This window comes from Corella eumyota, chromosome 1 (genome assembly GCF_963082875.1).
Source record: "Corella eumyota chromosome 1, kaCorEumy4.1, whole genome shotgun sequence".
NCBI lineage: Eukaryota > Metazoa > Chordata > Ascidiacea > Phlebobranchia > Corellidae > Corella > Corella eumyota.
The window spans coordinates 1109168-1134052 of record NC_137490.1 but is presented as its reverse complement, the minus strand read 5'-3'; the positions used below and the strand labels follow the sequence as shown (position 1 = coordinate 1134052).

Below are 24885 nucleotides of genomic sequence, written 5' to 3'. Positions count from 1 at the left end.
TACCAATCAGTCTCATGCTAATCTTCTTTATAGTACCCCTATATTAACCTTAAGATGATATTGTTTATATTTTATTCGGAAAAGGTGAGGTGATGTAACGTGGTGGAGGCTATTCATAAACGCGAGGCTAAAGGACTGATAGTGTGACACTGACTGATATGACACAACTCGAACCTTCAAACACGCAGGATTATGAACAATATACCACACAAGCATAAAGGTCAACTTTCAACTGGGAATGCTTTTTACCAGCACCTAGAGAATAAGAAAACAAGGTTTAAGAGAATGAAATGTTGAATATAAATTAAATGTGAAATACAACTTACCTTTTAAATAAACACAGCTTTTTAATACAAGTTGAATTGAAATTAAACTTTTAACTTTACGATTAATGAAAAAAATCAGTTAAATTTTGTTTACTTTTTTATTTTAATAAATTATCTTAAAATAAACCAAATAAATTATCAATTAAAATGTAACACCAGTAGAAACTTTGAGGACGATATAAACTTTACCCAATTTGTTAAGGTTAGTTAAATGAGATTTTAAGAGTTTAACAATAGCAAAAATAAGTTGAAACCAATAAAAAACGTTTGCAAAAAAAACAGTAATAAGATTGCACCTTTAACTCATCCCATAACAACACTCAAGCAACAGTTTAACTAAATATTTTATAATCAGCAAAAAATTAAAAACTATTAATTTACACCAATTAAAATTTAGTTTTTTTATTATAATTCTTCATTTTCATTATCTTGAGATTTTAGTTTGTTTATGACGTCAAGTCTGACGTCATATATTTGATCCAATCCCAGGTAAGTATCAGAGATTAACCATAAAGTTAAAACCATTCTAAAAGTTTTTAAAAAAAAAGTTTTGTTAATTAAAAAAATAAAATTGTAAAAAAATTTAATTAAAGATTTTAGACTTAACAGCCCGAACATATAAAATAAAAAAATAAATATAAATCAAAATTATACAATAAAGTTAAATAAGGGGTTCTAATTATTAAAATATCCCCCAAAAAATTTATAAAACTTTGTTATTTCGCAGCTAAAGTTTGTTTAAAAAAGCTTAAATATATTTTAAATAAGTTTCTGGCGTGAAATACCATTAAGTAAATCTGTAAAAAACTTTTCAAGACGTTTATATAATTGCAAATAAGCAAGTTTAAATAATTTTAAATTGTTAAACATAAATTTCTGCAAAAAAACTTTTTTTTACCTTCCAGTTTGAATAGGAGTTATAAAGGAAACTGATTCCGTGGTTCTTCTTCTTAAAGTACTCACTCGTTTAAGTGCAACTAATTCTCTTTTTTCTTTATCCCCTAACACCAGAAACCAACCTTCAAGTTTGGGTTTTGGGAATCGGGGAGTAAGAGCCTTGTCGTCATTTTTCTGTGGTAAAATTTTAAAACTGGTGAATTTTGTTACAAACATGTTAAACCCATTTTTTGTATATATCTTTATCCTCGATGTGGAAAGGTCGAATGCGCGACCTAAACATAGAGTAACATCAGTTACCCCAACCTAGCCTCAAGTTGCTTTTGGCAATTTAAAATATTATAGAATCCACTGGCAGCGTGGTGTATTGCTAAAAATGCTTGCTACACCACACATGGGGTCGTGGGTTTAATCCCCATTGCTCTCATGCTGTAGCGCTCTTGAGTAAGGTGCTATAAACGGTATGAACTCCTGCTGAGCCAGCACTTAATCAGCAGTATAATTATTGGGCAATTATAATCTATAATATTCTAAACTGCCACAGGCAACTCGAGACTAGGTCTGAATAACTGATGTTACTCTATGTTTAAGTAGCGCATTAGACTTTCCCACATCGAGGATAAAGATATATACAAAAAAAAAATATATATATATATATATAATTGCCCAAAAATTAAACTGCATATCGAGTGTTGGCTCAGCTGGAGATTAGGCTTTTTACTTAAGGGTATAAAAGCAGCAGGAAACCCAGGACCTCTATAGTAAAACCAAATCTTTTAACCACTACACTAAACATTAAAATAAAATTAACATGAAAACATTTAGTAATACTACCCATAATATATAACAACTGACTTAAAATAAAGCCTAATATGTATTTACTTACCATTTGCTTCAAATTTATTCGTTTAAGTTGAACTGAGATAAAATATTCCTGATCAGAATGAACTTCAACCCATGTTGAAGAATCTCTCACAGATTTATCTGCTCAATTTAATTTTTTAATTTTTTTGGTTTGAGATGATTTTTTTTAATAAATTGGTTTATTTTAATTAACAGTAATTACAGTTGATAACTAAAAAAACAATTTATTATATATAAGAATAATTCAAAACCCCATTTTAACAGGTCAGAACCCTTGGCTTTACTATATAGGGTATGAGGTTTGATCCCCACTGCTCTCATGATATAGCGCCCTTGATTCAGGTGCTATAAATAATATAAAATCCTGCTAAGCCACCACTTTATTATTAGCTATTAATTATTAGACAATTATAATCATTAATATTCCAAACTGCCAAAGCAACTGAAGACTGGGTCAGGGTTACAATTGTTACTTTATGAAAAAATAATTTTATGAAAATAAACTTATTATTATAACATTTGATGATTAATATAAACAGAGTTTAAAAAAAATAAAATTAAATTTTTAAAAAAACAACAGAATATTTATATTAAAAAAAATTATAACAAACCTACCAAAGTTATAAGGAACAGATTTTTCAAGTTGTTTATTGGGATTAGTTTCAAACCAGCCTCTTACACTAAGTTCAACTTTAATCTGTGGTAACTGAGATATATGAGTGCATATCTGTGGTAAAAAATACATTTTAAAGTTGTTAAAATTTACAAAATGTAATTTTAAATTAAAATTTTTAGAATACCAACAAAGGTTACTTTAAATCAACCTGTGATGCTTTAAACACTTGGATTTTTTACTATATGTGGCCTTGGGTTTAATTCCCACTGCTGCCATATTTTTTTTAGAAGGCCTCCTTAAACAGTATAAACTCCTGCTAAGCCAAAACCAATCGTCAGCTTAATTGTCAGGCAATTATAATCTATAATATTTCAAACTGTCAAAGTCAGTTCGAGACTGGATCTAGGTAACATATGGTATTCTATGTTTAAGTCGCAAAGTCGACTTTCCAAATCGAGGATAAATAAAAAAAAACTTGACAATTTCTTAACATTAAGTAAATTCAAGCAATAATTTATTTATTTAAATTTGAAAAATTACAGTTAAAAGGGTGACAAATAACCAAAATGTAATACCTTTTTGACTTCGTTTTGATTAAATATCCGATGTAGATTATTACTAACAAGATGGGAATCATCATTATATAGTGCAACCAATTCATTTATTTCTTCAACCTTATATCCTTTATATAACATTGATCTAAACAAACAAAATGTTGGTTTTTAAATTTTTTATTTTAAATTTTTTTTTAATATAAAACTTACTCAAACACATGAACATTATTCTTCTCCACATGAGGCAGACTTAACAATGAAGTTTCATTGAACCAACAAGCTTGTGACATCATTTGAATAAGATGCATGGACCTCAGTGATGTCACAATCCAACCTTGATCTGCACTTGCATCAACAAATGACTAAAAACAAGTAAACAAATAAAATTATATTTAATCAATATTTGGAGTCACTACAGGATGCCTTAAGTTTAATTCCCACTGTTTACATGCTGTAGCACCATTAAGTAAGGCGCTATAAACGGTAGAAACTCCTGCTGAGCCAGCACTTAATCAGTAACATAATTACTGGGCAATTATAATCTATATAATATCCCAAACTGTCAAAAGCAACTTGAGACTGGTTCGGAGTAGCTTGAGACTGGAACTGATGTTACTCTATGTTTAAGTCGTGAAGTCGACCTTGCCACATATTTTTTTTCCAAAAAATAAATTTTTAAACCTGCAAAACTCTTATTGCTTGATCGAGCACAGATTTTAGGTCCGTGACATAATCAGTCGAAGGCAGAGAAACTCGACACAAGTGGGCATACATGAGCAACAAGGCTTTTGTGTGCGGGGAATCGAAAGTATTTTGGTCGACTCGAACGGGAAGTTCTCGCGATAAATCGCTGAAAATTAAAAGCAATTTAACAACTTTTATATATACCGACAGCGTGGTGTAGTGGTAAGAACACTTGCTACACCACACATGGGGTCGTGGTTTCAATCCCCACTGATCTCATGCTGTAGCGCTCTTGAGTAAGGCGCTATAAACGGTATGAACTCCTGCTGAGCCAGCACTTAATCAGCAGTTTAATTATCGGGTAATTATAATCTATAATATCTCAAACTGCCACAGGCAACTCGAGACTGGGTCGGAGTAACTAATGTTACTCTATGTTTAAGTCGCACATTCAACTTGCCCACATCGAGGATAAAGATATATACAAAAAAAATATATATATATATAGAACTTAATACTTAGTTTAAAAATCCAATTTTCTAGATATTCTTTCAAGTTTTTAAGTTTTGGTATTAACTCAACCGTCTATTTATAAAAGCCAACTTCACACCCTAATCATAAGGTAACATTTGCTACCCCAACCCAGTCTAAAGTTAACTTTGCTAGTTTGAAATAAACTAATTAGCAGTAGATTGTATAATTTATATAGGGCCATGTTTTTGGAAGCTACAGCATTGAAACATTGGTGATCTTATCCCCAAAACTCGTCAAGAAAAGTTAAGTGTTTCAACCACTAAAAGTGAATTTAAACAAGTAAGTTATTGTCATAGTTCTTACCTATTAATTCCATCTTCGTTATGTCTTACTGAAAGTTCATGATATTCCTGTGCATCTGAGAGTAAAACTAAAGTTTCTTCAATTGTCATTTCACCATGCATCTTCTCTGCTAACATTCTGTTTGAATAGTAGTTTATGATATAAAAATCGTTCAAAAAACACATCATTTTTTATATATTTTTATTCTCAATATGATAAGGTCAACTTCACAGCCTAAACATGAAGTAACAACAGTTACCCCTAGTCTTAAGTTTACTTTGGCTGTTTGAGATATTATATATTATAATTGCCTGGTGAATAAGCTGCTGATTAGGTGATCGCTTAGCAGAGTTCATATTGTTTATAGCACCTTTTTAAGAGCGCTACAGCATAAGAGCAGTGGGGATCGAACCCATGACCTCATGTAGTAAAGAAGAGTGTTCTGACCGCTACAACAAGCTGCCGGTTTGGCTTAACTTTAAGAAAGTAAATCAGCAAGGATTTATAAAGAAAATTAAAAAACAACAAATCTTAACCTCATGGTCAAGTGGCTGAGATAATAAAACGAAGCAATCCTGCCAGCATTGGTGGCCTCTAACTCTCTTTCCCCTTCTTCTTTTTCCCAACATAGACAACCTGATTCTCTCAAATCTAAGATTGATTTCTCTAATAATTTGGAGAGAAATTTGTTCACTGAATCATGATCTGAAATATCAAACAAGTTGTTAAAACCTTTATATATATTTAAATTCTGAGTTTTTTTTATAATAATATATTCCTCATATAGAATGGTCTAAAATATTAAATAAATTGTTAAAAATTCTAGTATATATAAATAAAAAGAACCAAACTAATAGAAAAAAAACTGCCAAAACTAACGCAAACAATCTAATTAAAAAAGCAAAACAAAAAGCTTCTAAACATACATACATTATTACAAAACCCAGAATAAGAGTATTTAAAAATATGACTAATGCATATATTCACAATTTATACAATGATATAGTAAAGACCTATTAATTTATAACTAGTCAGTTTTTTTTAATTATTGTGTATGGTTGCAACTTTCAACTAATGTTTGTTATAATTTACCAGCCCACTACAAACAGAAGTTTCATTTATTTTACAGGGCTATAAACTGAACATCTTTTTTATATATGTTTATTATATACAGATTATATAAAAACAACTTTTTCTTATTACCGGTATCTTGTAGTTCATAGTAAGTTGGATTCATTAATAATCTACGATAGAAATAAGTCCAAGTAAGATAATCTAAAGCTTCTTGTTTATTGGCTATAGTGCCTGCAACCACTTCTGCATTTAAGTGATCTTGTAAAACCTTCAAAAAATAAGTAAGATAAACGATAAGGTTTACAATTTATGTCCTAAAGTTAGTAGTTTTTTGATTTAGTGACCCTGTTTTAAAACATAAAATTGATTTAGTCGTTATTCCCCTTTTGCATCATTATTTTATTTATTCAATTGTCAAAAAAAATCTAATTCGAGACAACCAATGTGATATAACCATCAGCTTAGTGTAGTGGTTAGGACACTTGACTTTACTACATTCTGGGTTTTATTCCCACTATTCCATGCTGTAGCACCTTTGAGTAAAACGTTATAAACGATACAAAAAAAAAACAATTAGCAGATTAATTATTAGGCAATTATAACCAAGAATATTCTTAACTATTGATGGAAATTTAGAACCGGATCAGGGTAACAAATGTTACTCTATGTTTAGGTTGTAAAGTAAACTTTTCCATATCAAAATCTTTTTTTTTTCGAAAATTAAAATAAATAGATTAATATTTTAAACAAACCAACCTCTAATAAACTAGATTCAACAGGAAAAGGTTCGTACAAAAACTTTTTGTAAAAAGATTTCTTTACATCATGAACTAGAATAACTGCAACTGCTTTGTCATCAAATTGAGGGCGACCAGCTCTGCCCATCATTTGTAGAACATCTGAATTAAGTTATTATAAATTAAATAAACATTTCTACCAAAAAAGTAGTTTATGGTAATTTGATGTTGTAAGGTTTTTAACATAGTTAATAAAGTTTATAATATATTAAAACATTTCTACTAAAAAAAAGTTGGTATATCAGTATTAATCTCAGTTTTGTAAGAATAAAAAAGATTCAAATCTTCACTTAGTCATAGCAATTAGTGTAAGGTAATCAAGACACTGACATCTTAATAGACAAACTAATAATAAGGCATTTCACAAAGTCAATAATATCAAAATTAGCACTGACAACTTAAGACTAAGGGCCAATACAACAAAATATACTCTAACTAGACTTTAATGTAGGGTTTTTGTTACAAACTATTAAATATTTCACAAGAAATAATGCTTTTTAATATAGTAAATACTCTAAAACATAGTAAGCTAACCTGTGATGGGAAAGTCACAATATCTGTTGTGTTTTCCATCAAAATATTCTGTCCCCTTTACAATAACAAGATGGGCAGGTAAGTTAACTCCCCAGGCTAAAGTGGAGGTTGCTATCAATACCTGTAATACAACATTTTTAACTAAACATTCAGTTAAGGTTAAAACACAGATTATAAGCATATAAGGTACTGGGTGCGATCTCCAATGTTTGTTTTTTTTGTATATATCTTTATCCTCGATGTGGGAAAGTCGAATGCGCAACTTAAACATAGAGTAACATCAGTTACTCCGACCCAGTCTCAAGTTGCCTTTGGCAGTTTGGGATATTATAAATTATAATTGCCCCATAATTATGCTGCTGATTAAATGTTGGCTCAGCAGGAGTTTATACCGTTTATAGCGCCTTACTCAAGGGTGCTACAGCATAAAATCAGTGGGGATTGAACCCACGACCTCATGTGTGGTGTAGCAAGTGTTCTTACCACTACACCACGCTGCCGGTTTCATGTTCTAATGCTGTAGCACCCTTTGGTAAAGCAATAAAAGCATTCACCCTGCCCAACCAATAACAAACTGCAAATCAATAATCAGGTAATTCCAATAGATCAATACTACCTAACACTGATAAAAGAACAAGTATGTATTCTTAGATATTGGCAATGTGCGTTACCTTTTAGTGAACCTATAAGTCTGTATTTTTACATTAGTTATAAAGTAATAAAAATGCACCTAAACATTTAATAATATAAAAGAAAAACGGGTTTGTTGACCATGCCATAACATACTATAAAATCTTTATGTAAACATTATTACTTTTGGCATGTTTCATTAAATTGATTTTGTCATTTTTTTTCTTTACACTGTTGTAATATTTATTGTATATCTTTTTAAATACTTTTGTTAATGCACAAATACCTGAATATAATAAATTACCTGAATCTTGGTATCAGCAAACAACCGTTCAACTAAACATCGATCCTTTTCAACCAACCCAGCATGGTGGATTCCTATTCCAAAAGCCAAAGTTAAACGAAGGTTTGGGTCTCGCACTATATGGGTCAATTCCTCCATCTTAAAGTTAAGATTTTATTTGAACTAGAATTAGGTGGGTAGAATAGTTTTATACCAAGTTCAAAAAATGTGAAATATAAAAGAATTTTAATGTGTGTTTATTATTCCTTTTAAATTAAGCATTAAATTAAAATACCATTAAATATCAGCAGATTAATACACATACACTACCACCTGGTTATTAATATCTCAAGTTTTAGACTGGTTGAATTAATGTTTATCTATGCTTTATTGCTCTTAGGTAAGGATTTTTAAACAGTATCATTTTCTGCTAAACCAGCACTTAATCAGCAGATTTATTATCAGAGAAATTATAATTTATAATATCCTAAACCGCCACAACTTAAGACTGAGTCGGGGTAACTCTATGTTTAGGATCATAAAGTCGATCTTTGCACAATAACAATAAAAATATGTAAAAAAATCACTGTTGAATTGAAAAGTCAAATAAATGAAGACACAATAAAAAATAGGAAACAATAAAACAAGTAGAAATTATAACATCACAATACCTCCATCTCATCCGTATGAAGCCATTGTTTTGGGTTGTCCTCGGCAGCAAGAAGTGACATTAGCTCAAATGCAGTCAAGCGCGTCTGTCGCCGTGACGACACAAATATTAAAGCCGGTTTCTTTTGTGAGTGCGTTCGAATTGCTGCAAACAAAAAGAGGGCAAAATAATTTCAAAACAATTTAAAAAAATTAAAATATAGAAGGTCTTGAGTTCGATACTTAATGTTGTCTTTTGCTTAAATTTTTATAATCATAGTTTCTACTTTGTTTAAGGTAATATCATAAGATCAATCATCATCTACAGCATTAGAGCAGTAAGGATCAAACCTAAAACCTCACGTAAAATGATGTTTTAACCAATATAACTTGCCACCAATTACAATTGTAAATTAGCTAGTTTTGTGTCATAGGTTTGTGCACAAAATTTATCAAATGTGTAAAACATATAAAACATCTTACCTTGAAAAGCTGGCTTATTCATTGAAGCCATGCGAGGGCAATAATGCTTCCCTGCAAATCCTTGAATATGAACTTCCATTGGTACGGGTCGAACTGATGGTCTGAAGTTGAATAAACCAAGCTGAAAATAAATGAAATTTGTTGAAGTTCTATTTTTCCTTAAAATAGATCAATAATAGACAACATTGTGTGATGATCAAACCACTTGGCCTCACTACATGGGGTCCTAGGTTCAATTCCCATTACTTCTGTGCTAATATGCCCTTGAGTAAGGTTCTATAAACAGTATTAACTCTTGTTAAGCCAACACGTAATCAGCATTTTAATTATCGGGCACGTTTTTCTATAATATCCCAAACTGGCAAAGTTATCTTGTGACTGGGTCGAGGTAACAAATGCTACTCTATATTTAGATTGCAAACTCGACTTTCTTACAACAATGTATATCAGAAAAAAACATTTTATCAAAAAAATAAAATCTCCAAGTTTTTTAAAAAGTTTCCAAAAAATGTTATGTTTTTGACACAAAATCTGTTTTTTTACATTAAAGATAAATAAATAAAAAATGTCAACCTAAGAGAATATTCTTTAATTTAAACCTGATTAATATTAAGCCAATCAGCAAGATCTCTAGCATTAGCAAGTGCAGTAGAAAGTCCGACAATCCGGACATTTCTTTCAGTTTGGGATGATATAAAGTTGGTTCGTGAAACAATCACTTCTAAAACTGGACCCCTGTCCTGACCTGTTATAAGATAATTAGAAACTAAGTTTTAAAAATTTCTAAAAACTTAATTTTTTTATTAAAAAGTTGATTTAAAAAAAAGAATTTTACTAAAAAAAATTTAAATTGTGGTTTTAGCTTATATTATTAAAATTAATAAACATAAAAATAAACAATTACTGTCATGACCTGTTACAGAAAATAATAAAATTTTAAGTTTTAAACAACGCAAAAGTTAAATTTTTTTAAAAATTGTTAATTTTTAAATATTTTCTATTAAGTTTCCAAAAAAAGATGCAAATTCTAAAAAAAGTTTCAACAAATTTGTTAAAAAACTAGTTTTAAATTTAAGTTTTAGATTACATTATCAAAATTAATAACTACAAAAACCAAATACAAATAATTACTAAAAAAACTTGCATTCTTCTTATTATTTACTAACCTAGTAAATGAATCTCGTCGATAATCAACAGCGCCACCTTTTGGACATACCCCCTCGTGTGCCAACTACGTGACACGCCATCCCATTTCTCCGGAGTAGTGATGATGACATCAGATTGTGCCACGGCTCGCATGTCTGGTGCATTGTCACCAGTTAACTCCACCAATCTAAAAAATTTCAAATTTTTTTCTTTTTTTTTAACATTTTAAATTTTTTTACTTTTTTAAACTAGTAAAAAAGGTTAGTAAATTATAATTCTTAATTTTGGATCAAGTTTCTTATATGGTTTTAAACTTTACAAACTTCACAATCTTTATCAAACTTTATTACCTTTATGGCTTTAGAATTTTTGAATAATCAAAAACTTAAAATAACCCTTCTTGTTTTTATTTTAGTAATAGTGATTTTGTATTAAAATATTCAATTAAGCTTAAAATCTTTTATAGAATAATCAATTTTAACTTAAAAAAAAAATATTATGTTTCTTTATTTTAAAAATTAGAAACTTAAAATGTTTTTTGTAAATAATTTAAGCAGTTTTTACTTTAATCCAAGTTTATCTCCGAGCCTCCTCTTCCAATCCTTTATCCTCTCTCTAACAAGAGCTTTCAAAGGAGCAACATAAACAGCTTTGCATCCAGGTTGTGTCCGCAGCATCCTGAAGATCGAGAGTTCGGCTGCAACAGTTTTTCCTGATCCTGTTGGAGCTCCTAAGAAACAAATTTAAAAATCAAGTAACAAAAAAATTACAATTTGTATAATATATATATATTTTTTTTGTATATATAAATTTTTTCCTCGATGTGGAAAAGTCGAATGTGCAACTTAAACATAGAGTAACAACTGTTACTCCGACCCAGTTTCGAGTTACCTGTGTGACAGTTTGGGATCTTATAGAGACTATAATTGCCCGATAACTTGTACCCCTTATAACCCTTTATTCCAGGGCGCTACAGCATAGGAGCAGGGATTGAACCCATGACCTTATAGTGGTGTAACAAGTGTTCTTACCACTACACCACGCTGCCGGTTATATATTAAGTCTTAGTACCCAATATTTTTAAAAATGTATGTATAATTTATTGCTTACAAAATTATTAAACTGCTGTTTAAACAAGAATTAGTAAGATTTTAATAGGACCTTAAGTTTGAAATTAAAAAACTATAATATAAATAAAAGTTGTTTAATGGTCTTTGAATTAAAAAAAATCAACAAGCTCTTATTACTTCTCATTAGTATATAGGTACTTTTAATTAATTTATTATTTGGTTTGGTAATTTCCAATTTCATAATAAAATTTAACTTGTAATCAGTTTCTTAGCAATAACTAGAAGATAAGCTTAATCAAATAATAAATTCTTTATTTTAAATATCAAACTCACCAATCAGAGCATTGCAGTCATTGTGATATAGACAATGAAATATCTGGGTTTGAATCGGGTTGAAGTGAGTGAAACTGTAAACACTTTCAAACTTGGTATCTTGCATGGCACTAACTGGTAGAGGATCTAAGTCCAATAATTCTGCAAAAAATGAAAAAATGGTTAAAACGACAACTAATTTTTAAAAGAGACAACAAATTATTTATCATAAAAATTGTAATGAGTAATATCCCAAACTGGCAAAGTCAACCTTAAAACTGGGTCAGGGTAACTGATGCTACTCTATGTTAAGACTGTGAAGTTGGTTTTCGCACATTAGGAAAAAAAATAATAAAAAAAAACGATAATTATGCTGCTGATTAAGTGATGACTCAGCAGGAGTTCATACCGTTTATAGTGCCTTACTCAAGGGCGCTACAGCATGAGGACAGTGGGGATTGAACCCACGACCTCGTGTTTAGTGTAGCAAGTGTTCTTACCACTACACCACGCTGTCGGTATTGACTTAACCACTTCAATATAAAAGATTGAAATAACAAATGTTACTCTATGTTTAGATCGTGACATTGACCTTCTCACATCAAGGTTAAATAAATTAAAAAAAACATGAAGTTACATCAGTTACCCTGACCCAGTCTCAAGATGACCTTGGCAGTTTGGGATATTATAAATTTTAATTGCCCGACATAAATATGTTACCAGTATGTGGTGGATGTCTTTCAGGTAATATCAGATGTTGAAATGAGATTGGACAAACGGCTGATGAACCAAACCAGTTATCAGACTCCATATGAACCATGTACTGACTTGGATGGGGCTCTGCAAGGGGAATTGTAAACACTAAGTCCTGGGTTTCTTGTCTGACAACCTAAACATGAATAAAATGTCTTTAAAATTTGTTAGTTGGATTCTGAAACTTAGATTTTAGCTTCTTTATATAGTTTAATTCTCGATGTGGAAAGATTGACTTGACCACCTAAAAATGAAGTAACATTTGTTACCCTGACCCAATCTTGATTTGACTATGGTGGTTTGAAAAGTAAAGATTATATTTGCTTGCTCAAGGTGCCTTACTCAAGGAAACTGTGGTGGAAATTAAGCCAAAACCTCAAGTTTTGATATCGATTTTTTAGTAGCAAAAAAAATTTTTTTTAGATTTTTTTACATATTTTTAATGTAAGAAGATTGACTACACAACCTTAACAATTTAAAGCTTACAAAACCTAAACTAAGTCTCAAGTTAACCTTTATTAACTTACCAGAATAACTTTCACAAAAATAATATTGCTACATGTAAAAGTGTTTACTAAAAAGTGCTTACCTGTTTCTTAGTAACATGAATATATTCACTATGGTACATATCATCAGTGTCAGGATCTTCAACCCAAATCCAGAATGGTTCACTAACAGCTCCATGAACCTTAATAGTTAAACATTTTAAACACAAATTATTATTTTAAGTGTTTTTTGCATGCTGTTTTTTTTGTATATATCTTTATCCTCGATGTGGAAAAAACATCAGTTACTTCGACCCAGTCTCGAGTTGCCTTTGGCTTTTTGAAATATTATAGATAATAATTGCCTGGTAATTAGGCTTCTAATTAAGTGCTAGCTAAGCAAGAGTTCATACTGTTTATAGCGCATTACTCAAAGGCTCTACAGCATGAGAGCAGTAGGTATCGAACACAGGACCTCATGCAGGGAAGCCAAGTGTTTTTTGACTTCTACACCATGTTGCCAGTACATTTTAACACAAAGTAACACCCAAGTGTTTCTTGGCCATTTTATATTTTATTTTCACCATGTATGATACAGATTGATGATGTTATATTACTATTTATTAACATAATGTTGTTTTTATAATTCCTGGTTTCAAGAATATATCCATAGCAGATCATTAAAAAAGAGTCAACTTACATGATTATTCCACTTAAACTCTGGTGTTATTGTTAATTTAATTCTTAAAATAGTTCTGGTTATTGGTTGAATGGAAGTTTCAAGATGAACGACCGGGATTTCGTTTAAACATTTTATCACTTTATCGCCAGCATGTGGATTTCTTAGTAAACTGCCTAAAATATTGAAATTTCATTTTTGTATGATGCATAATAAAGTAGTTTTGACAAACTTTTTTAGTTGAAATCTTAGAAACCAGCAGTTAAATCAAACAAAATTATTAAAACCCTAGTAGTGGTCAGAACACTTCATTAGGCAAGGTCTTGGGTTTGATCCCCACTGCTTCCATGCTATGGCACCTTTAAGTAAGGTCATATAAATGATATGGACTCTTGCTAAGCCAAAACCAATCCACAGGTTCATTATAAATTGACGTTTTTAAAAATTTTCAAAACTAGCAAAGTCAACTAGGGACTGAGTCAGGTTAACAAATGTTGCTCTATGTTTAGTTCATAAAGTTGACCTTGTCACATCAAAGATAAATTAATATAAAAAATAGATAAACTACCTCATATCAGAAAAATATAAAAAATCTTACAAAAAATATAACAAAAAAATTTACATTGCAAAACAAGTTTTTAAAAAAAAGCTAAAAAAATTACCAAAACAAAACTTTTTGTAAATACCTAAGTCTCTAGCAGAATATTCTTTCAACTGATCCAATGTTAATCTTTTATCCTCAATTTTTCGTAGAATATCGTTCTTTAACCGAGCCCCAAATTGCCTTAAAGGTGAATTATGGGGCCACAACCTTTTATCTACACATTTACACAACTTTAACATTCGACCTGTGAGTCGGGTCATCTTCTTCTTTAAAACTATTTCAAATACACCACGAATTATACGAGCAGCATTCTAAAAATATTAAAATAAAAATATAGTTTGACAATATTAATTTTATAATTTAAAAATAATTTTAAACAATAAAATGTAACTCGAAAACTACAGTATTTAAACTATAAAATGAAAAATTAAACTTTATAGTAAGTAAGCTTTTAAATTAAAAGTTTCGTGTATTTTTTGTATTAATTTATCCTTAATGTAAGAAAGCTGACTTTAGACCTAAACATAGAGTAATATCAGTTACCCCAACATAATCTCGAGTTGCCTTTAGCAGTTCGGTATATTATCGATTATAATTGCCTGATAATTATACTGCTGATTAAGTGTTGGCTAAGCAAGAGTTCACACTGTTTAAAAGAATGCCATTACTTGTAAGAGATGAGAATTGAACCCAGGACATTATGTTAGTAGTGGTTTCATTAAAACAAGTTCAACATAATCACCATTAAAGGTAATTGCAATAATTCAGGCAAATATTTTTTAGAGCTACAATAACAATAAAAATCATGTAATAAAATGAACTTTATCCTCACCTGAGCAATATAATTGAGATCAGAGATCAATGAAAATCCTCTCACATCTCCACTTGAAATAAAAGTTTGAAGCAAAATATTAACTTTTCCTTCAGTATCTTCAGGTCCAGAGTGTAAGGGAACGAAGCAATATTCATCTAATAAGTTGTCCAGTTCAGTCATCTCATCTTCACGTACCTATTACAACACAATTTTAAATGGTACAACAAATAGAAAAATAATTATTGAAAAAAAACAGCATTTTATGTTTAAAACATAGTAAAGTTTGCACATGATTTTTTTCTAAATATCATAACAAGGCCCCTAAATCCAATGTTAACTTAGTATTTTGTGAATATTTATCCTCAATGAAAAATGCCAACTTTCCTGGCTATGCCTAAATATCAGATACTGTTTGTTACCCAACCCTATATCTAGTTAACTTTGTCAATAATTATTCTGCCAAACTTGGGCTCAGCAGAAGTTTTATACCGGTTTTTTAAAGCCTTACCTAAGGGTGCTACAGCATAAAAGCAGTAGGGATCAAACCCAGGCTCTTATGTAGGGAAGACAAGTGTTCTAACAACTACATCATGCGCTTAATGATTAATTTTTGCAGTTATAAATTTTAAAAAATTCAAAAAAAATTATTATCAATAACTATTATTGGCTATTTCTTATTACTTTAGCTTATTCTCACTAATAAAAAAAAATTTTAAGGAATTTTTTGTTATATATTTTTACCTTCACTTGCTCAAACTCATGAGATTTGGAAATCATAGAAAGAATTGCTCCAATATCCATTTCAGCTTTTATACATTCGTTAAAGACTTCGATTGATTTATATTTGATGTAAAAATGTGAAGCAGTTCGTCCCAAATCAGTGGAATAAAAGTAACCTAAAAATCAAATTTAATTATTTTTACTTGATTTACAGGCTGCATTTTTGCCTACTTGACCAATGGCTTTTAAACGATTGTCATAATTTGGTCCCAACCAAAAATTTGCATGTGGTAACTTACCTGCACACCACAAACAACAGTTTTTTATAATAAAGTCTTATAAATAGTACATACAGTAATCCAAATTGTGTCTAATTAAAAATAGTTGTTATTTTAAAATTTTAAAGGCAAAGATAATAGGCTTAAAAAGATGCTAAAAATAAATACAATACATAATTGGAAAATTTTTTTTATCTTTTTTTACTTTTATTTTTTTTTTAAATTATAATTTATTTTAAGTTACCAGTTCTTTGATCAAATCTAATCATCTTTGTTTTATCCAAATTCTTCCCAGCTAGGGTTATAAGGTCATGTTGCCATCCCACTAAGTCTGGGTCTTTCTATAACAAATAAAGCAAAAGGTTTTTAAATTTTTAAAAAAACATTTTCGTTAATCTGTACATTTAATTATGTTAACAATATTTTTATAAATACTTATTTATCCTCGATGTGGGAAGGTTGACTTAACAGTCTAAACTTAGAGTAACATTTGTTACGTCGACCCAGTCTTGAGTTGCCAGTAGCAGTTTGGGATATTTTTTAATATAATTGCCCAACAATTAAGCTGCTGATTAAGTGTTGTCACAGCAGGAGTTTATACAGTTAAAAATACCTTACTTAAGGGCCCTAAAAGACAGAAAATAAGAAAATCAAACCCAGAAACTTAAGTATGACCAAGTTATATAAATAAGTATTTCTAACCTCAATCACAGCATGATTAATTCCATATACGAGTGGATTTCTTCTAATCCTTGTATACAGGTAAGTATAAGACAACCATTTTACTCCATCTTCAACTGTATTAACTGTGCCCAATGCAATCTAAAAATACAAGAAAACAATAACATTTTGAAAATGTTTAGCCCCATATATGACTGCGTTATTTGTTTATATTGCCTTATTTGAGGACAGTATAGTATAAAAACAGTGGGAATTGAACCCAAGACCTCTTGTAATAAAGCTAAGTGTTTTAACAATTACTACTTAAACCCAAAACTTTAAATTAAACAATACTGCTTAATTTAGAATGATGGGAATTGAACTCAAAACCTTATGTAGAGATACCGAATGCCTTTTACAACTGCACAGCCAATTAAAATGCTTAGTTTTTATTATTTTTAAATAAAAATCATATTTACATAGCAAAAGCTAAAATTTTGTAGAAAAATTACAAATTCTTTTTACCTCAGCGTTTAGATTGTCGACCAAACAATCAACAAATTGACTTTCAATTGGGTTTTGTCGTGTCATAAGTGAAAGATAACGAGCTAACTTGTCATAAGTGGTGATAATTGTTCCTTCTCCGGTTGTGTCAAATTGTGGCCTCCCAGCACGACCAAATATCTAGAAATAATATTTAATTTAATTTATTCTCAATTACTTTTTAGTCTTAAATAAATAGTTTAGTTAATTTTAACCTCAATTGATGAAGTTTTATTTTCAGTGATTAATTTCTAATTGTTTATCCTCAATATGTATTTTTAATTGGTTTAACCTCAACTTGTTTAATTTATTCCTAATGTAAGGTCGACTTTATAAGTGTTTTTAAATTTTAGAGTGTTTTTAACCAGACTTAGTCTTTGAAATGCCACTGCCAGCTTAGTATATATATTATATAATATTTTTTTAATCAAAACATTAAAATATCTGCTATGAGTTAACTTGGTAGTAAGGTTAATTATTGCCTATAATTGAAATTAATTTGCCAATTGGTTGTTTGCCTAGCAGAAGTTTAAACTCTTTCTAGCAACTAACTTGAAGAGATTACATCATAAAAGCAGTGGAAATTAAACCCAAGACTTCATGTAGTATACCCAAGTGTTCTTAATAATTTACACCATGAAGTTAAAACCGATATAACACCTCAGTCAAAACAATGCGATATAAAAATCAGTTAAAGTTAGCCTAAGACTTTATGTAGTAAAGCCAAGTGTTTTTAATACTACACCATGTTGCCAGTATTACTAGCTGATAACCAGTAAAATAACAATCATGTTATACCTGCATAACATCCAAAATACCCAGATCCACAAAAGCACCTTGCTTGGCATTATAGACCTGAGTCCCCTTTATAATAACAGCATGTGCTGGAAGGTTGACCCCCCATGCCAGGGTTGCTGTACAGCATAAAACTTTGATTAATCCTTTGGAGAATAATTTCTCTACCATTGTACGATCACTCCTTAGCATGCCTGTTATTGTAAATAGAAAAAATAATATTTTATTAAGTTAAACTTTATTGCTATTTTTTAACATTTAAAAAGTTATTATGCTAAGTTTTATTTATTTATACTCAACGTGGAAAGGTCAACTTTACTACCTTGACTTAGAGTAACAAGTATTGCCTTGACCAAGTTTCGAGTTGCCTTTGACATTTTGGAAAATTATGAATTCTATTTGTCCAAAAATTAATCTGCTGAATATTTTTTTGGCTTAAAATATAGCACTTTGCTTAAAAGCTCTATAGCATAAAAGCAGTAGAAAACAAACCTAATACTGTATGTAGTGAAGCTATGTGTTCTTACTACTATTACTACCAACACTTTAAGCACCAAATAACAAGTCAAAAGACATACATTCTTTGAAAGTAATCAACTGTATGCCAAAATAGAAAAGTCAGAGCTAAAGTCTTGGCAAAATCAATGATGATATTTTAAATGTCCAATTTAAACTTTTGGACATTCGGTATAAAAAGTATAAGAAGTAGTGTTAATAACTTTAATGTAGAAAGTTAAATACCTGCATGATGGCAACCAACACCTGAGCGAAATAATTCTTTTAATTCTCGGTTTCTTGATCTTTCCATCTATAAGCACACAGATATTTAATTTGTAAACAATTTAGTAAATAATAACAGGATAAATATTAATACCCTTAATTAACACTTTAACCTTATGTTTTTTTTCAACAGTTTCAAATAATATTAATTATATTTGACCAATATTTAATCTGCCGATAAAGAATTGACTCAACAGAGTTTGTACCGATTTAGCATCATACTTAAGAGCAATAAATAAGACATAAAGCAGTGGGAATCGAACCCAAGACCTTATGCTATAAAGCCCGTTACAAAAGTGCTACAACTACTACACAATGCTGCAGGTTTAAATAAAACAAAAATGTTTAAGTTACTTGTTTTTGAGCTTGTGTGTACTCCTCCTTATCCTGGCAACTGAACAAACTTGTCTCATTATTTTCCCGGGCAATTTCCAACAAAGCTTCAGCTGTTTTAATGGTGGCATTTCTGGCATGAACAAAAACTAAAACCTGAAATGTTAAAATTAGTTGTTTTAAAAGCAAATTTTAGTATGAATTAACATACAGTATAACAAATTAACCAAAACCACTAAAATAAAAAAAATATATATTAAAAATTAAAACAATGTTTATTTTCTTTTAAAAATCTTTTCAAAATCCTCAGAAATAGAATTAATTGAGGTTTAAATTTGTTGCAAAAAAATAATAAAAGCCTGATGACAATCGCTACTAAACTTTTTTAGGCTGGCGGCATGGTGTGGTAATCAAAACACTTCCTACACTACATGAGGTCCGAGGGTTTGATCCCCAGTGATCTCATGCTGTAACGCCCTTGAGTAAAGCCCTAAACGGTATAAACTCCTGCTGAGCCAACACTTAATCAGCAACATAATTATCGGACAATTATAATCTATAATATCCCAAACTGCTAAAGGCAACTTGAGACTGGGTCAGGTAACTGATGTTACTCTATGTTTAGGCTGTGAAGTTGACCTTCCTAAATCGAAAATTAATAAATATAAAAACACAACATTATAAGTTACCTGATCATCGTTACGTAAGTTGTCAACTACAGCATAGTAACAAGCCTCATCCATATCCCTTCTCTGCATCATCAAGTTCTTTGCTTTTACTCCAACAAATGTTTGTTGTAAGGGAACGGGTCGAAATCGGCCATCAAAGAAAAATAATCCTTTCTGCCTGAAAGATTATTTTAAATTAGGTTAGTTTGTTTGCTTTATGTACTGGTGATGTTATATAGTGGTAACAAAACTAGGGTTTATTACATAAGGCCCTAGGTTTGATTCCCAATGCTGTATGCTGTTAAGTAAGGTACTATAAATGATATAAACTCCTATTGAGCCAGCACTTACAAATCAGCATAATTATTGGTTATTTATATTCTATAATATCTAAAACTGTCAAAGACAACTGAAAACTGGGACAAGGTAATTGTTGTTACTCCATTTTTTAGGCTTTGAAGTTGACCTTCCTACAATATAAATAAATAAAACAAACTCACAGATTGACCCTCAGGAATCTTGCTACATCGGTGTAGTTTGGTAAAGTTGCTGAAAGTCCAACGATTCTGATCATTGTTTGCTGGGTTTCAACCTAAACATACATTATACATAATCATCAGTTTAAAATAAATTACAAGAACTTTAAACAGTTATTTACAAACATAATAATAATGTATATATTGTTTATTGTATTTTTCACATAACCCAAGTTAAAAAACTAGTATTTTTGCTACCTTAAATATATACTTTTTTTTAGGTGTAGTGATAACAATAAAAAATTAATTTAAAAAATTGAAACAGACTTTAAAAACTAAGACAAAATACAATAAAAAACAATTAGTTTAAAATAAAAAAGTAATACTACGGACTTATACCAGAAAAAAAAAACATTTTGCTAAATAAATGTTTCAATTTAGACAAACAAATTTTGACCTAAACTTTAAGGAAATGTAAATCTTAAATTTTGAATTCCTTATTTCATTTAATTGTAATCAGTATTTTAAATTTATACCAAAATTTTACATTAATATTAAATCAAAATAACTCACTTGTCTTAAAGTTCTGGCCACCAATGTTTCAAGTACGGGACCTCTCTCATCATGAAGTAAATGAACTTCATCAATAATCAACAATCTCACAAGTTTTGATAAAGCTTCGTCCCCGGTTGATTTTCTGGTCACTACATCCCATTTCTCAGGAGTGGTTATTAACATCTAATTAAAATATCAAAATTTTAAATAAGTCTGTGGTTAAAAATTTTAAATAAGCCTGTAGTTAATGTGGGTAGGTCGATTTCACGACCTTAACATAGAGTAACAACAGTTACTCCGACCCAGTCTCGAGTTGCCTGTGGTAGTTTGGGATATTATAGATTATAATTGCCCATATTATTAATTATAAAAGCTAGATATTTATGCTGCTGATTAAGTATTGGCTCAACAGTAGTTTAAACCATTTATATCCTACCTAGAGATAGCATAAAAGCAATGAAGATTGAACCTAAGACCCCATGTAGTAAAGCCAAGTTTTTTAACCACTACATAACGTCGTAATATTTGGTAAACACTGTCCTTACAAATACTTGTGTAAACTAACCTAATAATCCCTTAATTATTTTATAGTTTTTATAAAACAGTTTTATGTACCTGTGTGCTCATAATCTCAGATTTCTTGAGTTGCATATCTCCAGTTAATTCCCTGACAATAATTCCTAAAGAACTTAATCTTTTACCAAAGTTTTCAGTCATTTCTGCAGCCAGAGCTTTCATTGGGGCAACATAAACAATCTAAAAGTTAAAGTTCAGTCCTTAAAAAATTAAGACTAAAAGTGCAAGTGAAAATCAGTGAAGACCGTAAAGAACAAGAGAGAATTAGCAAGAACTTTTAAACACAAATGATCCCATTTTTATAATACTAGACCAGTCTCAAGTTGCTTTTGGCAATTTTAAATGTGACATTTTGTTTCTGTAAGTTGATAAGATTATCAACATTTTGACTGGTTTTTAGCTTACCAGTAGAAACCATTCAACTATTTAAGAGCATCTTACTTAAGAGCGCTTTAACATAAAAACAGTGAAAATTAAACCTAAGGCCCTTAAGTAATAATCACCCAGTGCATCTATTCACACATAATAAGTTAAACAGTTAACACTTAAATTAACCTAAAATGATATTTATCAACTGTATTTATATCGAACAAAGAATTAAAGTCACCTCTAAAATGTAAAAGTGTTTTAAATTTAAATTAAATAACTAAAAACAACCCTGCCTTAAACTTGTCTTTCTGTATAACCCCTGATACCACATTCCTCATAATTTCCTTCACTATAGTAAGCATAGCAACATTGGTTTTCCCTGCACCAGTTGGAGCACATATTAACAAGTTCTCATTGGTCTGGTAAGCTGTTTTATATACACAAGATTGAATGGTGTTGAGGCACTTTATACCAGTGAACGCAAGTTGTGCAATCTGTAGAAAAAGCGTAAAATTTGTTAAAGAAGTTCAATATGTTTAGCATAAGACTTAATGCAAATAACCAGCTATCTTAATATTATATTTTTTATTTTCATCCTTAATGTGAGAAGGATCGACTTAACGACTTAAACAAAGAGTAACATCCATTACCCTAATCCAGTTTTAAGTTGCCTTTGGTAGTTTAGAATATTTTAGATTATAATTGCCCGATAATTATAAGCTGCTGATTGGATTGGACCTTACAAGTACTTAAAGATACTACATTATGATAGCAGTGGAAATCAAACCAACAATGTCATGCTGAGAGCTCAAATGTTCTTACCACCACTTCGTAAAATTTAATATTATGAATCAAAAAGATAATAAATTAAAACAAATGCCCCTTTTACCTTCTTAGATTTAAAATTTTACATAATTAGAAAATAATTAATATAATTTAAACATAAAAAAATCACAAAATTAAAAAAAATAAACAGTTGTTAAATTCCAGAATACAAAAAAAAATTAAATTTAAAAAAAAAATTTTATTGGTAAAAGAAAAATCACCTTGTGCATTTCACTGATTTTAACGAGGGGCCAAGGTTGCTCTAAGTACCCTCTAGTGGCAGGAACTTTGACTTCTTCAAATTGCTTCGTTGACTTAATTTCACATCCTTCTGGAAGAGACATCTAAAATAAAGAAAATTAAAACAAAAATTATTCACACTAAAGTGTTGCTATTTGCAAAAATATTTGAGCTCAAAAAAATGTTCAATTTTTGGGTTTAATTTGTGGTTCATGCGTGAATTAACCATGGCAAAAAATGGTTAAAATAAATATATATTATAAGATGTTAGATAACACTTTATATGTTGTATGTAACACAAATCTTCTTTAAAAAAGCACAATTTTTTGTAGTTCTGAATCAAATTTCTTGTCAACAAATATCACCAAAATAAATTTACCTTCATACCACCAGCAAATAAAGGAGTTTGTTGAGCAGCAAGTTTAGAATCGTAAACATTTTGAAAATATTCTTTCTTAGCTGCCCCAGTTTTATATTGCTGGGAGAAGAGAGGGGCTGATGCTGCTAAAGCTAATTCTCTATTTCTAAAAACAAATAAAAGTTAAGTAAGTGACCTACAGTATGCATTTTATGTAAAGAACAACTAGCCAGTTGCTATTAATTTGCTCATTTTTAAAAAGTGATTTCACAGACACCACAAACAGCAGTTTTATTTATTTTAAAGTTTATAAACTGAACATACATACTTATGCATTGTTGATTAAGCTACATTATATATAGAATAATATAGACTTGTTTATTTGCCCGTTTTTAACAGTTTTTGCATAATTTTAAAGATGTTAAATTAAGTCCAGCAGCAAAACAGTACTTAGAGACATTGGACATTAACACATGAGGTACTGGGTTCGACTCCCACTGCTTCCATGCAGTTATAAACTGCTATACCATCAGGCCATTGACCAAAAACAAGCAATTCGCTGATAAATAAATGTTTTAGTATCACCTGAATATTTTAAAATCAACTAAAATACCTTTTTTCTCTCATTAAGACTGGATCAAACTGATCGAAATTATCATTTTTAGCGATCAATCTTTTTGCTTTTTTTTCTTCTTTTCTAATTGCTTTAGCAACTTGCTTTTCTGCATCAGTCTAAATTTAAATCAAAAATTTATAAATATTTAAACTGGAAAATTTATTTTATTAAAATGATGTTAAATATTTAACCTGAACGATCACTTGACAACCGTAGTTAGATGTCATGTCTCTTTCTTGGTGTAAACCTAAAAAACAAATTTGATTTAATTTTGGGGAAATTAAATTAATAAATTAAAGAGTGGATAGCCTTAATTTAACCCAATGATTATAATGCAGTACATTTTTAAATTTTTTATATAAAAAAACTCACAAAAAATTTAAAATAATAACTATCAAAACTATCAAAAAATTATTAAATTATTTTAAAATATTAAATGACTAAAATTAGTAAAGTAATAGCCAAAAATTTTGTAAATAATCTTAATACATAAGCTATATCTAGATACAAAAAAGCTTAAGAGGATGATATACATATATGTATGTAAGCTCTTAAAATAAATAAAATTATCGTTTGTGGTGCACACGCAAATAATTGTTAAGAGTTGCGACCATATTATGACAAATAGAAAAGGGGTATTAACTAGTATAAAGTGCAAACAATTTAATTCTTTTTATATAGGTTTTGAAATACTAGTAATTGAACTTACTCATTTCCCTTATTCCATGTGATGTTACAAGTTTGTCATCATACAGTAATGACTGACGTTTTCTTAATATTTCACCAACTAGCTCAATGTTGTCAAACCCAAGTAATTCACACAACTAAAAATAAATACATTGTATAGTAAACATTACCGATAGTAATGGCAGCATTGTGTAGTGGTTAGAACACTTGGCTTTACCACATAAGGTCCTGAGTTCAATCCCCACTGCTCTCATGCTGTAGCACCCTTGAGTAAGGCGCTATAAACAGTATAAACTCCTGCTGAGCTAGCACTTAATCAGCAGTTTACAAAGTTGGA

At 30.0% G+C, this 24885-nt stretch overlaps 1 protein-coding gene across 1 annotated transcript in view; it reads right to left on the bottom strand.

The window, feature by feature from the left end:
• Positions 1-485: 485 nt before the first annotated feature.
• LOC145763679 (activating signal cointegrator 1 complex subunit 3-like) overlaps positions 486-24885 on the bottom strand; it is a 28182-nt gene continuing 3782 nt past the window's right edge. Inside the window, exons 7-47 of the mRNA XM_082575183.1 lie at positions 24571-24685; positions 24053-24108; positions 23859-23977; positions 23267-23411; positions 22869-22991; positions 22116-22316; positions 21493-21633; positions 20896-21060; positions 20347-20438; positions 19868-20024; positions 19200-19334; positions 18807-18873; positions 18069-18259; positions 17253-17411; positions 16770-16889; positions 16312-16408; positions 15811-15965; positions 15088-15264; positions 14338-14566; positions 13673-13827; positions 13077-13175; positions 12455-12623; positions 11756-11896; positions 10917-11082; positions 10373-10539; positions 9806-9951; positions 9207-9327; positions 8747-8889; positions 8097-8234; positions 7163-7283; positions 6588-6730; positions 5961-6099; positions 5294-5462; positions 4779-4895; positions 3939-4107; positions 3468-3619; positions 3279-3402; positions 2703-2814; positions 2110-2207; positions 1225-1397; positions 486-852 (exon numbers count right to left, since the gene is read on the bottom strand). Of these exons, the coding sequence (XP_082431309.1) occupies positions 732-852; positions 1225-1397; positions 2110-2207; positions 2703-2814; positions 3279-3402; positions 3468-3619; positions 3939-4107; positions 4779-4895; positions 5294-5462; positions 5961-6099; positions 6588-6730; positions 7163-7283; positions 8097-8234; positions 8747-8889; positions 9207-9327; positions 9806-9951; positions 10373-10539; positions 10917-11082; positions 11756-11896; positions 12455-12623; positions 13077-13175; positions 13673-13827; positions 14338-14566; positions 15088-15264; positions 15811-15965; positions 16312-16408; positions 16770-16889; positions 17253-17411; positions 18069-18259; positions 18807-18873; positions 19200-19334; positions 19868-20024; positions 20347-20438; positions 20896-21060; positions 21493-21633; positions 22116-22316; positions 22869-22991; positions 23267-23411; positions 23859-23977; positions 24053-24108; positions 24571-24685 (5727 nt within the window). The 3' untranslated portion in view covers positions 486-731. The remainder of the gene's footprint in view (positions 853-1224; positions 1398-2109; positions 2208-2702; positions 2815-3278; positions 3403-3467; positions 3620-3938; positions 4108-4778; positions 4896-5293; positions 5463-5960; positions 6100-6587; positions 6731-7162; positions 7284-8096; positions 8235-8746; positions 8890-9206; positions 9328-9805; positions 9952-10372; positions 10540-10916; positions 11083-11755; positions 11897-12454; positions 12624-13076; positions 13176-13672; positions 13828-14337; positions 14567-15087; positions 15265-15810; positions 15966-16311; positions 16409-16769; positions 16890-17252; positions 17412-18068; positions 18260-18806; positions 18874-19199; positions 19335-19867; positions 20025-20346; positions 20439-20895; positions 21061-21492; positions 21634-22115; positions 22317-22868; positions 22992-23266; positions 23412-23858; positions 23978-24052; positions 24109-24570; positions 24686-24885) is intronic.